Here is a 13,251-nt window from a genome sequence, read left to right as displayed (position 1 = left end):
GAATTTATTTGACTGCAATAGGAACCACTCAGAGTTTTAATTAGAGAGGTGGCATAAAGAATGCTCATGATGCCAAGATTTGCTGTGATCATGACTTTTACACTAAATTTGATACAAAGAAAGAATTAGAAAGAGAGAGGATAATTTAGGAGACTTTTGCAGTAATTCAAGAAAGCGTAAATGGTGATATGGTGGAGGTGGAAGGTAATAGATGAATTAATAACATGTGACAGACAAAGCAGTCATACAACATTGTGTTTACTTGCATGAATTCCAATAAGCATATTGTCTTAGACAGTTTTCTACAGCAAAATACCAGATGCTGGGTGAATTAGAAAAAAAGGCGTTTATTTAGCTGATAGTTCTGGAGGCCCAAGATCATGGCGCTGGTGTCTGCTCAACTTCTGGTGAGGACATGTGCTTCCCACTTCCTGGCAGACAAGTGGAAATGGAAATGATTGTATACAAAAGCTGCCAGACATGTGGGCGCCTTCCTCTGTTAGTAACCACACTTGCAGCCACTGATCCAGACCTAAAAGAATGATAGCTCATGAGAAAAAAATTTCTCTTAGTGACTTAGTTGCATTTGAGGGTCTCAGTGTTGTACTTAGCACTGCCACACTGGGGACAGAGCCTCAGCATGAGTCTTGATGGTGACAGACTCTATTAAAGCTATAAATGGGCCGAGAGATTATATCTCAGAATTTTTTCTTTGAAGCAGAGAACAGAAGAAAGAGGAGCAGGCAGCAGACACATGTGAGGGAGCAAGATGACAGATTGAGGTTTTGTCACTCTTGAGAAACCTGCGGAGTATCGTATGAACAGGTGCACTAGATAGTGTAGATCTTGGCAAGAGCTCCAAGAATTCATTGCAATTTGAGGAACAGATTTTGGAAATGTGTGTAAAATGATACTTTAAGCCATACAGTATACCTGATCATCCATTGAGAGTACTTTGATGAGAAGAGTCTAGACCTGTGGGCAGAACTCTGGAGAATCCTGATCTAAGAAACCTACAGGGGGTGAAGACCCCGTGAGAGAGGAGGAGTCTTCAGAGGAAAATGGCGCAGCTGTAATGTGCTTTCAGAAGAACCAAGATAGGAGGTTGTAATGGAAGGAGGGAAGCAGCTGAACGCTCTGTCACTAGATTTCAAATAATGAGGACTAGAAAAAAAATAAGGAGTTAGCAACACGGAAGTCAGTGGGGTTAATAGTATCTACAGTTTTCTGGAAGTAGAAATTAAGGATGAGTGTAAATCATTTTTCTTTCTATATGTGTTATAGAAATTTTAATAAAAGATAGTATCAAGTTTGAAGGTATAGGCAGCTACTTTGAAGGCAATAAGATTCACTATGATGCCCATTCTGGTTTGACTATTATCTTCTTTGGAAGTCCTGTAGTGTTTACAAGGTTTAGGTTTTATTGGTCTTGTTCTCTACTGTTTTGTTTAACTTTATAATACCTAATGAGATAGACAATTCTTTTTAATGAAGCAAGAGGCATTATGGTAACCATTGTTGATAACCGTGTACTCTGTTTTTACATCATGTGCTATGTCTATCCTTAGTTTTGACTGACAGCTTTGTTTTGCCATATTTGACTTTATTCTCTTCCAAAAAAAAAGTAATAAGAACTAAGGAGTAATAAAACCCAAAATGTATAAATTTTGTTGTAAAAGAGAGAGGAAAAAAAAAGTGCTCTAAAGGATACAACTGCAAGTGTGTTTAGGGGTGTTAAGTAGATGACCATACTAATATTTTTGGTTGGATCATTGAACACAACTGTTTGCAGTCTCACTGTTTGAATGTCCACTTTGTATGCTTTGATACTATGACTTGAGCAACTATGTCTAAGATGATAATGTGTAATCTATTAACTGGTGATTTCTTTCTGTTTTTTTTTTTTTTTGTAGTTCTGTATTACTTGTACCCTTATACCGTTTTGTTTTGTGTTTTCTCTTTTTCTTTTTAAATAAATTTTTTTAAAAAAGCAACATAAAATTAACTAATTTAAAGTGAGCAGTTCAGTGGCCCTTCAGTATATTCACAGTGTTGTATAACCATCTCTTTTCTTTAGTTCCAAAATGTTTTCATCATATGCAAAGGTAGCCATAAGCAGTTGTTTCCCATCCAACACTCCCAGGGCCAAACTTTGTTCCACGTTCATGAATTTTGTATGCTACATATTTGAAACAAATGGAATTATATGAAACGATCTTTTGTGTATGATTTGTTTCATTTAACATAATGTTTTTAAGTTTCATTCATGGGATATATATTAATGCTTCATTTTTTATATCACAGATAATCTTCCATTGTACAGATAGATGACAATTTGTTTTTTCTTCATCCATTGATGGGCTTTTGGATTTTTCAATCTTCTGGTTATTGTAAATAGTACTTTTGTGACCATTTATGTACATGCATTTATTTAATTACTGTATTTATTTTTTGAAACTTCTGAATATATATCTAGAAATGGAATTGGTGATACCTAACAGTTTTTTTAAAAATATGCTTTTATCTGACACTGAGAACTCACAGGAAGTACTGTGCATCACATAAAAAGTTTACTCATACATTTTATGTCTTCAAATAGTCTGTATTCTCTTTTTAGGCATAACTGGCGAAAATGTCATGTGGTAGGCAGCCTATCAATAGATAAATTTCATATATATATGACTATATGTGAATATATATATATATATATAATTGAACATTTATTTAAATGTGGACAAATGTATATTCACTCAGTGATATATATATATATATATATATATATATATATGTTGTTTTAAGAGAGAAGTGTAGATCAAAATGAAGTTTTGAATTTTATAAGAGGGACACAATGAAGGTAAAGAACTGAATGACTTAATCATGTGGGAGACAGAGGGTGGAACATGGTTGAACATCTCACAGTTTGATTCTTTTGAAGACTGCAATAAGTGCCTCTCGTTGGCAATAAGAAAAAGAGGAAGAATGATGAATCAAACCAAGAGCCCCTATGGCACTATGCATGGCTAACTGACACTAAAAATTAAGAATGTATTTTCAAAAACAATTTTAATTCATCTACCAAAACTATTGACTCATTTATATTTAATCTTTGGAGTTGTTTCTCCATTCATCCACTTATGACAAACATTGTAGCTTAAACTTCATTCATAAAACATATCTTAAAAAATTCACAGAGAAGTGGGACAGTGATTACATTTCCCGTGAAGGTTTTGATGATTTAAAGCAACATGTTTGTTGGTATTGTGTCATTTTCTCCTGAAATCTTTGCTTCACAGGCATTGATTTTGGAACTAAAATTCTTTAGTGGCTCATGGATTTGTGATTGAATCCCCCAGACACTGTCTGAAGTCTTGGGAGAGGAAAGAATTTTGTTGATTGTCTCTTATTCGTCTAGACTCTAATTTAAGTAATAACAATTAGCAAGAAGTAAGTCTATGATAGGAATATAAATTTGCTAGCTCCAGAGTTAGGGCTCTGTCCACCATAAATCAGGGTGCAATGAGGTTTCATCTAACGTGTTTGTAGTAGTAGGATGAGAGCGGTACTGACGATAGCTAAGAGCTCAACAGGAAGGGGAAGTGGGTCTCAGATAGGTCCTTGCAGACAGGAAGAGGTCAGGAGCCTTGTACCTAAAAGATGTTGACCACCCCTAAACTGCCATGCCATTTTTCATGAAAAGGTTCTGTGTAGCTTATCAGGAGAATGTTAATTTCTAACATTAATTTTGTTTATGGAGTAAGTCCATGTTTAGTGCTAATTCAAGGAAGTGTCTATTGATTCCACCTCATTTTATTGACATCATCTCTATTGCATTTACATAATTTCAATAGTCCCTAGGATTGATGCATTTATTCCTATTTGTGGTGTGTGTTTATTTCAGGCAGAGAAAGCAGATGGATTTGTCAACCTTTCTGATTTCACTGTGGAAAAAGCATCAGAATGCAAGAAAAAGAAGTAAGTCATTTCTTAACCTTCACAAAACAGAGACAGGATAATGTCCCTACATAATCATCAAGTGATACGGTGATGCAAGGCTCATCTGATATTTCATTTGATGAAGCAGATGAGATTAAAGCCTCCTTGAAGACTTGTAATAGGATGCTATTAATTGTGCCAGTGATGGAGGGAAAAACCCATTCCTATCCAGGATTGGCAGGATGGTCAGATAGATGTCAAAGTTTGGCCGTTGTAAAGAGAACCGATAGTTAATTAGGGCTTAACAGAATTGTAGACATAATAGTACAACCCATTTCCCTTGCACAATTGCATTGTCAGAGGCATCTATGAGGTTAAATTCTCTGAGATGTTTTAAGCTCGGGATTGTACACTGGTACAGTGTAAGCCCAAAAGATTTTGGAGCAAAGCACTCTGCACTCACGATCTATGTTTTAGAGAGAAGGAAGTACAACAGTCTGTGGAGTCTGTTGCCAGCTCAGAGCTCAGGGGAGTTCAGGTTCTCCAGACTCTGTCAGGGACCCTTCCCATGACAGCTTTCTGCTGTTATTTTGCATTTATATTATGTTTGACCTTTAAAAAACTCTTCTACTTTCGATATCTTTTCCATTGTATTGAAAAGAGGCATTTTTCTACTGACTTATGTTTTAGTTGCAGCAAGTGATTATTTTCTTATAAGACGAATAGACTGATGTTTGCTTTAGTTCTTTGCCACTTTGATTTAGCAGCATGCATCTCACATTACATGGGTTGATTCTTGTGGTTTTGATTAGTTATATAAAAAAAAATTGTCCTGTCCTGTGGTACTTCCCGTCTAAGTGGTAAAGTAGAAGTGTTTTATTATTTGGTATTGTCAAAGTCTTAAATTTTTCCTTCAAACTAAAAGCAAATTTTATTTTGCCTTTATTGATAAAGAGTGCCTGCACAAGGTTTCTGATGAATTTGTACAATGTGGAAATCCATATCTAATTATTTTAATGAATAAAATTCTGGTATACATTTCATTTAATTTGAACGAAAGCTTCATTATGAATATTTTGAAGTAACATCTCTTTAACTGTCAAATTTAGTTCATTATATTTGTAGAGAAAAGCTGCTAGCAGATGAAAAGAAAGATATGCCTATATATTTTAAGTAGAAACCATTGAATAAGTCTCAGATTTAATATGATAAATTGACTTTCAGAATACTATATGATATAGGGATACACAATATGTATTTCATGCAGCAGTTTTTTGTAGTTTTATAAAGAAAATACTTTTATGGTGCTTATGTTTGACTGATTTCTTTTCAAACACCTGGATGTTTACAAACACTAATTCTTTTGTGCTTATGTTTCTTCTCACAAAGCGCGTTGAAGATCAACCATCCGCAGATCAAGACCTTTTATTTTGCAGCTGAGAATTTGCAGGAAATGAATGTGTAAGTAGAGGAAGTTGGTAAATATAGTCTTTATAAGAGCACCTTATGTTGTTTGTGCATTGGAATTTAAGTCTATGTTTATATTGATTATTGTTTTACCTATTTCTGTAACTTTAAGGGTTAATTTATTTAGAGTCAGAGTTTCTTGTTTGTTCTCTATTATTTGGAAGCAGCATGGGGAACTACTGATATCAAAATGATTATTTAGGAAGAAGTCATTAGATTGTTCTGAGTGAACCACCAAGTCAAGAAAGGACTAGACAGAAAACTGTATTAGAAAATGTTAAAACAAGTATTGGCATCACAAGGAAAAACCTTGAAAGTATTATGTAATTGATCTCACAGTTTTTTCCATGTAAAATCTGTTAAAGGCTCTTAATATATGATGGGTGATTATCATGTGGATTTGTAGATTTATCACCTCTTTATGTACCACTGACCATTTTGTAAAATGTCCTCTCTTGGATCTAATTTAAATTTTTTACATACTTAGCTTCATTTTCTTTTTGCTGTCTTTAAATAAATGTATTATGTACCCACTCATTCCCTACTGGTTTAGATGATGTACATACATTGGCTGCTATTTGTTTGAGGCTGGATTTGATGTGCTGGCCTGAAACATCAGACAGTATGTCACTTAATATAAGTGCAATATCAGAATTCTCATTGTCTTTATTACCATCACATAATCAATTACAATACGTTTATGAAATACCCACTGTGTGCTCTGTTACCGATGCTGCATGATAGCAATAAACATATACATACCACACACAGACACACACATACACAGAGTTCTCCATTCATAGAGCTTAGGTTAAAAATCGATTTTATTTGTACATAATAATGCCCTTACTTATCTGCCCTGATTTTTCTCTTGTTTTAGAAACTTTAGAAAACTATAAGTTGCCTTTCATTGCATGCATACACAGACAGAAACAAACAGAATACACACACACACACACACACACACACACACACACACACATTCTCCCATCTGATAGATCATCTCCTCAGCACTAACACTCTCCCTAGCCGGGTGTATGCATGCTCACCTGTTCCCAACACTTACCTCCTACCACCTCTCTTCCAAGGTCAAAACTGTTGCCAGGCAGCTGGGAAAACCTGGGGTAAAACTACCAAGGCAAGGGAGGATTGGACAATGGAGTCTTCTGAATAAGTCTTTGATTCATGTAGACAAAGCATGGCAGAAGTTGTTTACATCCCTTTTTGATTTTAGTTTTTCCCTCTTGGGCTTTTCAAGCACCTGAGGGGGCGGGGGTGGGGGTGGGTGGGAAACAAGAGCAGAATCAAAAGGAGAAAAATTTTATAACTTCATGGTCAAAGCTCCTTACTTCTCTATTGGCAGTGGGGACTAAATCCTTTTGGTTAGCCCACTCTTGCCCTGGAAGTGGTATGAGAGCTTGTGCAACAATGGTGATGTCAGCTGGCGGCTGAGCCACCAGTGATGTCCAAATAGCCCTTGTTGGTGTGTGTAGGCCGGGAGACACTGCTGCCTGCAAGTTCCCCCACCCACCCGTGGCAGCCTCCAGCTATCCTGGCTTCTCTTCTCTAAGAGTATCTTGTTTCCAGCTTTTCCCGGGTACCATCATTTCCACCCATTCTGAGCTACTTCTTTCAAAGTACAGACTAGTTTCCCCAGCATGGAATAAGAAAGATCCAGCTCCTCAGAGAAACAATTGCTTGTAAGTGTTGTTATTTAGTCTATTGAATATCTTCTCCTACACAGTAAAATACGTTTTTCAAATAAGAAGTTTGACCCTTACATGATTATTCCATTATATTGCAGGTCGATTTGCTCTATAAATCATATTTGATTTATTTAGTTCTCTGCTTCAGTGTCCTATCACCTCCCAGAGTTTGCTTACATTTCTGGTCTATTTTATCTTCTATTTTTGTGTTCTCCATTGGCAGATACCCTGTTGATTGGCAAGTAGTGTTGCCTGAATATTAGCTTGTATTGTATGTTCTTGGCTCTCAAATCAAAGCCTATAACAATTGCTAACAGGATGAAGATCTTATTGGCCATCTATTCTGTGAAGTATTGGTAATTTTACTTGAAATTCTGTTAGTTTCTCTTTCCAACTTATAAACAAAGTGTCAATTGAAATTTGAATTTAAGGTTTCTTGACCTGTTTTTGAATCTCGCCAGTCATGTTTATGCTTGAAAATTGTTTATCAGGCCACCTATGGGTGTACAGCTCATTTTGTCTGTGTGTAAGTGTATCACAGTGGTATTTATAATAACATTGCTGGATTTTATTATTCTCAAGATGATTTTTTTCTAATAGCTAAAAAGTGCAGAATCTCTCTGTGCCACCAAGTTAACAACTCCTTTGTCCAACAAGATTATGCAGGTTATATTTAGAAACAGATTTCTATAACACCTGAAAGATCTTCCATCCTTCTTGAAGAAGCCTGTGTTGACAGTAAATGGTGCGTCTCAGGATGGCTTAGCTGGTTAGGCTGGAGGGAGGAAGGAGGTGGTATTGGAGCAGGTGGTGGTGGAGTGGTGGGTTCTATTTTAAATGTTCACCTCTGCGTGTAACTGCATTGCTGGATGGTGACATTTCTCTCAGGGATGATGAAAGGAAAGTAATTAAGTTTAGTAGAAACTTCATATGTTCTGCAGCTACCCTCAATTTACCAGTGCAGGGTAAGCAATTAAAGGTAATGAAAGAGTTGATTTCTAAGCAAAGGCTGTGCTTCCTGCCTTTCTCAGACAGTGTTTGTGGGAAGACACTCTTGTTTTGTACATATATTTCCTAACACTTGTGCTCCTCCAACACACATTCCCATTAAGCTAATATACAACAAACTCCCAGGAAACATCTGTCATCTTTTTTATGTAAATATAAATTGTTTTGTGCATCCATCTATTTAGCCACAAATAGAAGTATTTTACTGCAGTGAGGTTTAAGAAAAGCTCTGAGCAAAGGAGGTGTCCAAAGTCAGTGAATTCTAGAAAAAAATGTGAAATAGAATTTTTTAAAACAAAGTACTGGTTTGTCACAGTAAATATAAGTTATGATAAGCTATGGTGAATATTTACATTTTAAAATTTCTTAAGGGGAACATTGCACTATTACTTCTCCTTAAAATACCTCTCTTTGCTTCAAACACCCATTCCATCATTCTTGACACCTTTTAAGAGGTTCTCTGTCTGACTTTAGAAGGTGTAATCAAAATGTAGTAATGCTGCCAAGTGAAATCAGTTGTGGAAAGGCAGGCTTATGAAAGCATCATAGTGACTTCATCCACCTTATTCACTTGATCTGGTGCTGTGTGACTTCTGGCTCTTCTGCAAAGTCAAAATGATCATGCAAAGCAAATGCTCTGAATTGATTCAGGGTACAGGGACAGTTATGACAGCAATTAAACAGTGCCATTGCTAGAGCTTGTGAAGCTTGAGTGCTCCTTCAATTTGCCTCCTGCCAACATCTCTGAATGGAGTAAATTATTACAATATGATTTTCCTTTTGGCCAATAATGGTGCTCCCAAAATGTGCTACCTGGAGTGGACCATCCCCTCTACTTCCCTCCCCCAACTATTTCACTGCAACTGAAGATGCTCATGAAATAGGACTTCTAGAACTGCTTCAGAAAATGTCAGGCGCAATGGGATGGCTATGTTCCAAGTGAGGGAGGGAGAACATTTTGAGATGGACTAATGATCATATGTCATTTATTGTAATATATTTTTCAAAATTTAAACATCCCATGAATGTTTTGATCACACCTCATAAACAAATGGTGGAGAGGAAAGGGCATGAGATATAGGTAAGGGGCAGGAGGAGTCTTTTCTTTATTGTCAATACATTTTCACTTTGTTATCTCTTCCTATTCTGGGAAAAGGCTTAGATATGTCTTTGGCTTCAGGCCCCCTCAGTTCAAAAAAATTTTTTTTGCCTTTGTTTTATAAATTTTGCCTACTTAGCTTTTAGAATCTTTTTGGGGGAGGGGTAACATTAAAATTATGAAATCAAGTGCAAACTAAAAGTTGTTATTATGGTGTTTGAAAAATGAACCTTGAAAATTATTGTATTTTACTTGATCAATTTTTTAAAAAAATGTACTTTTAAATATTTCTTTTAGTTAAGTGCTATAGTTACTAGTCTCTGTTTCTGTCTCTCTGTGTCTCTCTTTCTGTCTGTCTCTCTCAACGCACACACCCACACACACATATTATATATATATATATATATATTATATATATATATATATATACTTTTTATAAATTTTAAAGCAGGGTCTCACTAAGTTTTCCAAGCTGGCCTTTACCCTGTAATTCTCCTCAACCCAGAATCCCAGGTAGTGGGAATGACACAGTATTTCTGCTATTACAACATTGTTGGCAGTTGCCATTTTTTCCATATTTGGGCAAATGGAGGTATGTTTTGCTAGAGCAGAAAGATGCAGTTATTAGACAAAGAGGGTGGATGTTTAAATTTTGAGTAGCATTAAATTGCCTGCTCAAAATTGGCTGTCTCAATTTTCATGTTTTACTCAACAATGGAACAGAACATTCATCTATCATTTTCCCCTCAGTGCTAAATATTAACAGTGTTTTTCATTTTTACCAATTCAGTGGTGAAAAATATTTTCCTGTGTCTAGATAGATACTTTTTAAAAATACTACTGAGGCTGAAAACTTTCTCATATGTCTATTAGCTATTGCATTTTTCTGTGATTTCCTGTTTTGTTTTTACTTTGCCTGTTATTCTCTTGAGCCTTGATAAACGTTTTTGAGCTCTCTGGTATTGTCTGGCCCCAGGAACTTTCCAGGCTTAAGTGTCCTTTAGAAAACTTGGGCTTGTGGTGCTGAAGGGAACTTTTCTTGTAGGAGACTATGCCCATCTTTCTTCTTGCTGAAATTATTTTGTTTATTTTAATAAATCAAATGCATTATATTTTCCTTGTTAAATAATAATGAATACAATAAAGTCATGATTGGGTAAGGATTTCTACAATTGACAACAGTAGATTTGGTAATATGCAACAGTTATGCCCTGGTGAAAAAGTTCATGAGACATTACAAGACTAGACGAAATGAAAAGTGTAAGTGAATTGATAAATGTGTAGCATTACTTTGTTTTATTTGTGTTGTTTATTTAGATCACTAGTGAATGCTCCTTTTTCTAAAAGAAAAAAAAGTTAAACGAATACACAGTGGAATAATTTTAAAAACTCAGGGAGCTAATAATAAGTGGAAAATGAAACGCATAACAAAGCTAGTTACTGTCTCAAAACATTATACTTATAAGATTTTATGATCAGGAATATACGAGAAAGGCATATTTTGTTTGTCTTTTAAAAATTTGTGTTCTAAAATTTGTTTCTAATCAAAATCTTGGAAAGGAACTACAGTGGGCTAAAGTTGTAAACCATGTTTGAGTTCCTTAAAGTTAGTCTAGTTCTATTTTGTGATTAATATTTAATTGGAATTCATTATCCAATAGAAATAATAAATCAACAATAGTGAATATTATCAATTTTTCATAAAACATACACAAAAATTTTTAAAGAATTAAAAAATTCCCCATTTTAAGAACACCTGTCAAATTTTAGTCAGATATTATGCTGATTGATGAAAACATCTTTCTAGTTTAAAAATGTACAACTTTGGGTTTTTTTGTGAAATAAATTGACATTATTGAGAGTTTTAGAGCCCAGACTTATGGTCAAGTGAGTAAACTCAATAATAAAATGGTAATGATGGTTCTAAAAATTTCAAATGCATGAGTACACAAGAATATATATTTGTTCATACATTTAAACTACATGATCGAGCTGCCTACTGTTACCAAGTCATTTATTTCGCAAAGCATATCTTGACTAAAAACAGTATTATAAAACGAGAGGCCTTACATTTCAATGCCACAAGTTTATTCTGTTTCTGAAATGTTCTGACTAACAGTGACATTAGAAATTAGTTTCAGAAAGTCTATCACAAGACTCCTATTGGGTCTAGGGTAAGGAGGGCAAACACACATCAATTACTGTGGTTAAACATTTACTTTCTATTTGAATAGGTGGTTAAATAAACTTGGATTAGCTGTAATCCATCATGAATCCGCTACAAGGGATGAAGGTATGTTCTATTTTAAATTTCTGAAAAATTAGCAAGAATATTAGAACAGAACGAAATAGAATTGGAAAAACCATGTGAAGTTCCATTTATAGTCTGGTCCTGATGAAAATAGTTTGGTATTTGAACTAATCTGAAATGTAGAGACAGGCATGTTCACACGGACTTACTAACATTGAGTAGAGCTTCCCATACTGGCTGTGAATGATTTCACACTTCATCCACACTTCACTACCTTGGCTTCACTGCTATTTCAAACAATTGCCAATGCAAGTGTTTCATTGCCCTAGTTACTGAGTTTTCACTCCTAGACATGACTTTGTCATGATCTAGTTAAATAACTTTCATCCCACTATTTCCTCTCTCACAGCTTAACATTTCCACCAGGTGTGTGCAGAGACTAATTACCGTAAGATTATACTAGCAATGTGAAGGGCTGATGGGGACACGGGTCATATTTTTAGCTCAGTCTGTAGCTTTCAGGGTTCAAGAGCTGCAGGAGTTTAATTTTTCTTAATGACATATTTAATCCTTTGTGTGGAGAAGAGGAAAGACTTTGGGTTCCTGTGCTGCCACGCTGGTACTATTTCTAAAACAGCCTAGGGAACACTCAAAAATTTGATAATAAAATGATAAAACTTAAATTTTGAAATAGAAAATGACAATTTGATTTAAACGAATAAAGGAGTTCAGTATCATACTGGGAAGGCAGGATCCTAATAGTCTTCTTATTTTATGTAATAAGTACTCAGTGGATATACACTTGGAAGGGAAGAACTATGCAAAAGAACTTCTTGTTCTTGTACTTAAGGCATTCCTGGATATAACCCCTATAAGCTTTCAGCTTTGTTTTTGGCCATCTCCATTAAGGATCTCCTTACATGTGCCTCAGCTCAGCATCAGTATGCACTGATGGTTTAGCTATCTGGCTGGTTTCAGCTTACTCAGCTCATTATGATTCTTATCATTAAATGCAATTACTACTGATTTTATGCTCTCTTTAGTATATGGCTCAAACCTCCCTTGAAGAATTTTTTGATTTTTCCTGAGCTATGGTTGGGATTGGTTTTTCTACTGCATATCAGATGTTCTTTGAAGACAAAAAACCAGAAGGGGCATTAGTTTTTCCCCTTCTCAACTCCTTTGCACCAGGAAGCTCATTCAATTCCTTCTTTCTCAATTAGACTGAAATTGCAATAGCCAGATGGGGAAAAACCTCAGCTCTCCCATTATGGAATAGGTAGGGGATGATAATGTTCAACCATTAAGCATTTCCATTTTTTGTTACAGAATGTTATAGTGAAAGTGAGCAGGAAGATCCTGAAATAGCTGTGGAGACACCATCCCCTTCTTATTCTTCAGCAACTTCTTCTCCTGTGGTATGTACAGACATGAATCGTCTGTGGTCACTGATCACACCTTGGATATCACTCCTTCCAATAGAAACTTTTAGAACAGGCTAATGTAAGGTACTTGCTCAACAGTGAATATAATTCTCAAGATGCTGATTTTGAACCTCACTTTAGCAACACACTGGCATGACAAGCTGACATATTTGCTCATGACTCACAGATACATTATATTTGGAGGGATTGATGGAAATACAAAGGGCCAGTGTTTGCAAGGCTTGTTTTGTAATGTTCATTTATACTCTACCTAACCTCCAAAAGTGTCTTGGCGAGGTCCCTGCAGTATAATAATGTAAAATGAATTTAAATGGAATACAAAAATAGTATGAAAAGGAAAGT

At 35.4% G+C, this 13,251-nt stretch overlaps 1 protein-coding gene across 5 annotated transcripts in view; it reads left to right on the top strand.

Moving 5' to 3' along the window:
* Ipcef1 (interaction protein for cytohesin exchange factors 1) overlaps positions 1-13,251 on the top strand; it is a 177,754-nt gene that overhangs the window by 113,902 nt on the left and 50,601 nt on the right. For all 5 annotated transcript variants that reach the window (XM_023564559.2, XM_063232927.1, XM_063232925.1 and 2 more), the window contains 4 exons: positions 3,899-3,972; positions 5,323-5,394; positions 11,448-11,506; positions 12,794-12,882. In XM_023564559.2, coding sequence (XP_023420327.1) covers positions 3,899-3,972; positions 5,323-5,394; positions 11,448-11,506; positions 12,794-12,882 — 294 coding nt within the window. The remainder of the gene's footprint in view (positions 1-3,898; positions 3,973-5,322; positions 5,395-11,447; positions 11,507-12,793; positions 12,883-13,251) is intronic.

Source organism: Cavia porcellus, unplaced genomic scaffold (genome assembly GCF_034190915.1).
Source record: "Cavia porcellus strain 051 isolate PalLab524CR breed Dunkin Hartley unplaced genomic scaffold, mCavPor4.1 scaffold_22, whole genome shotgun sequence".
Classification (NCBI taxonomy): domain Eukaryota; kingdom Metazoa; phylum Chordata; class Mammalia; order Rodentia; family Caviidae; genus Cavia; species Cavia porcellus.
The sequence above is the reverse complement of the archived record's forward strand: the minus strand, read 5'-3'. Positions and strand labels throughout refer to the sequence as shown.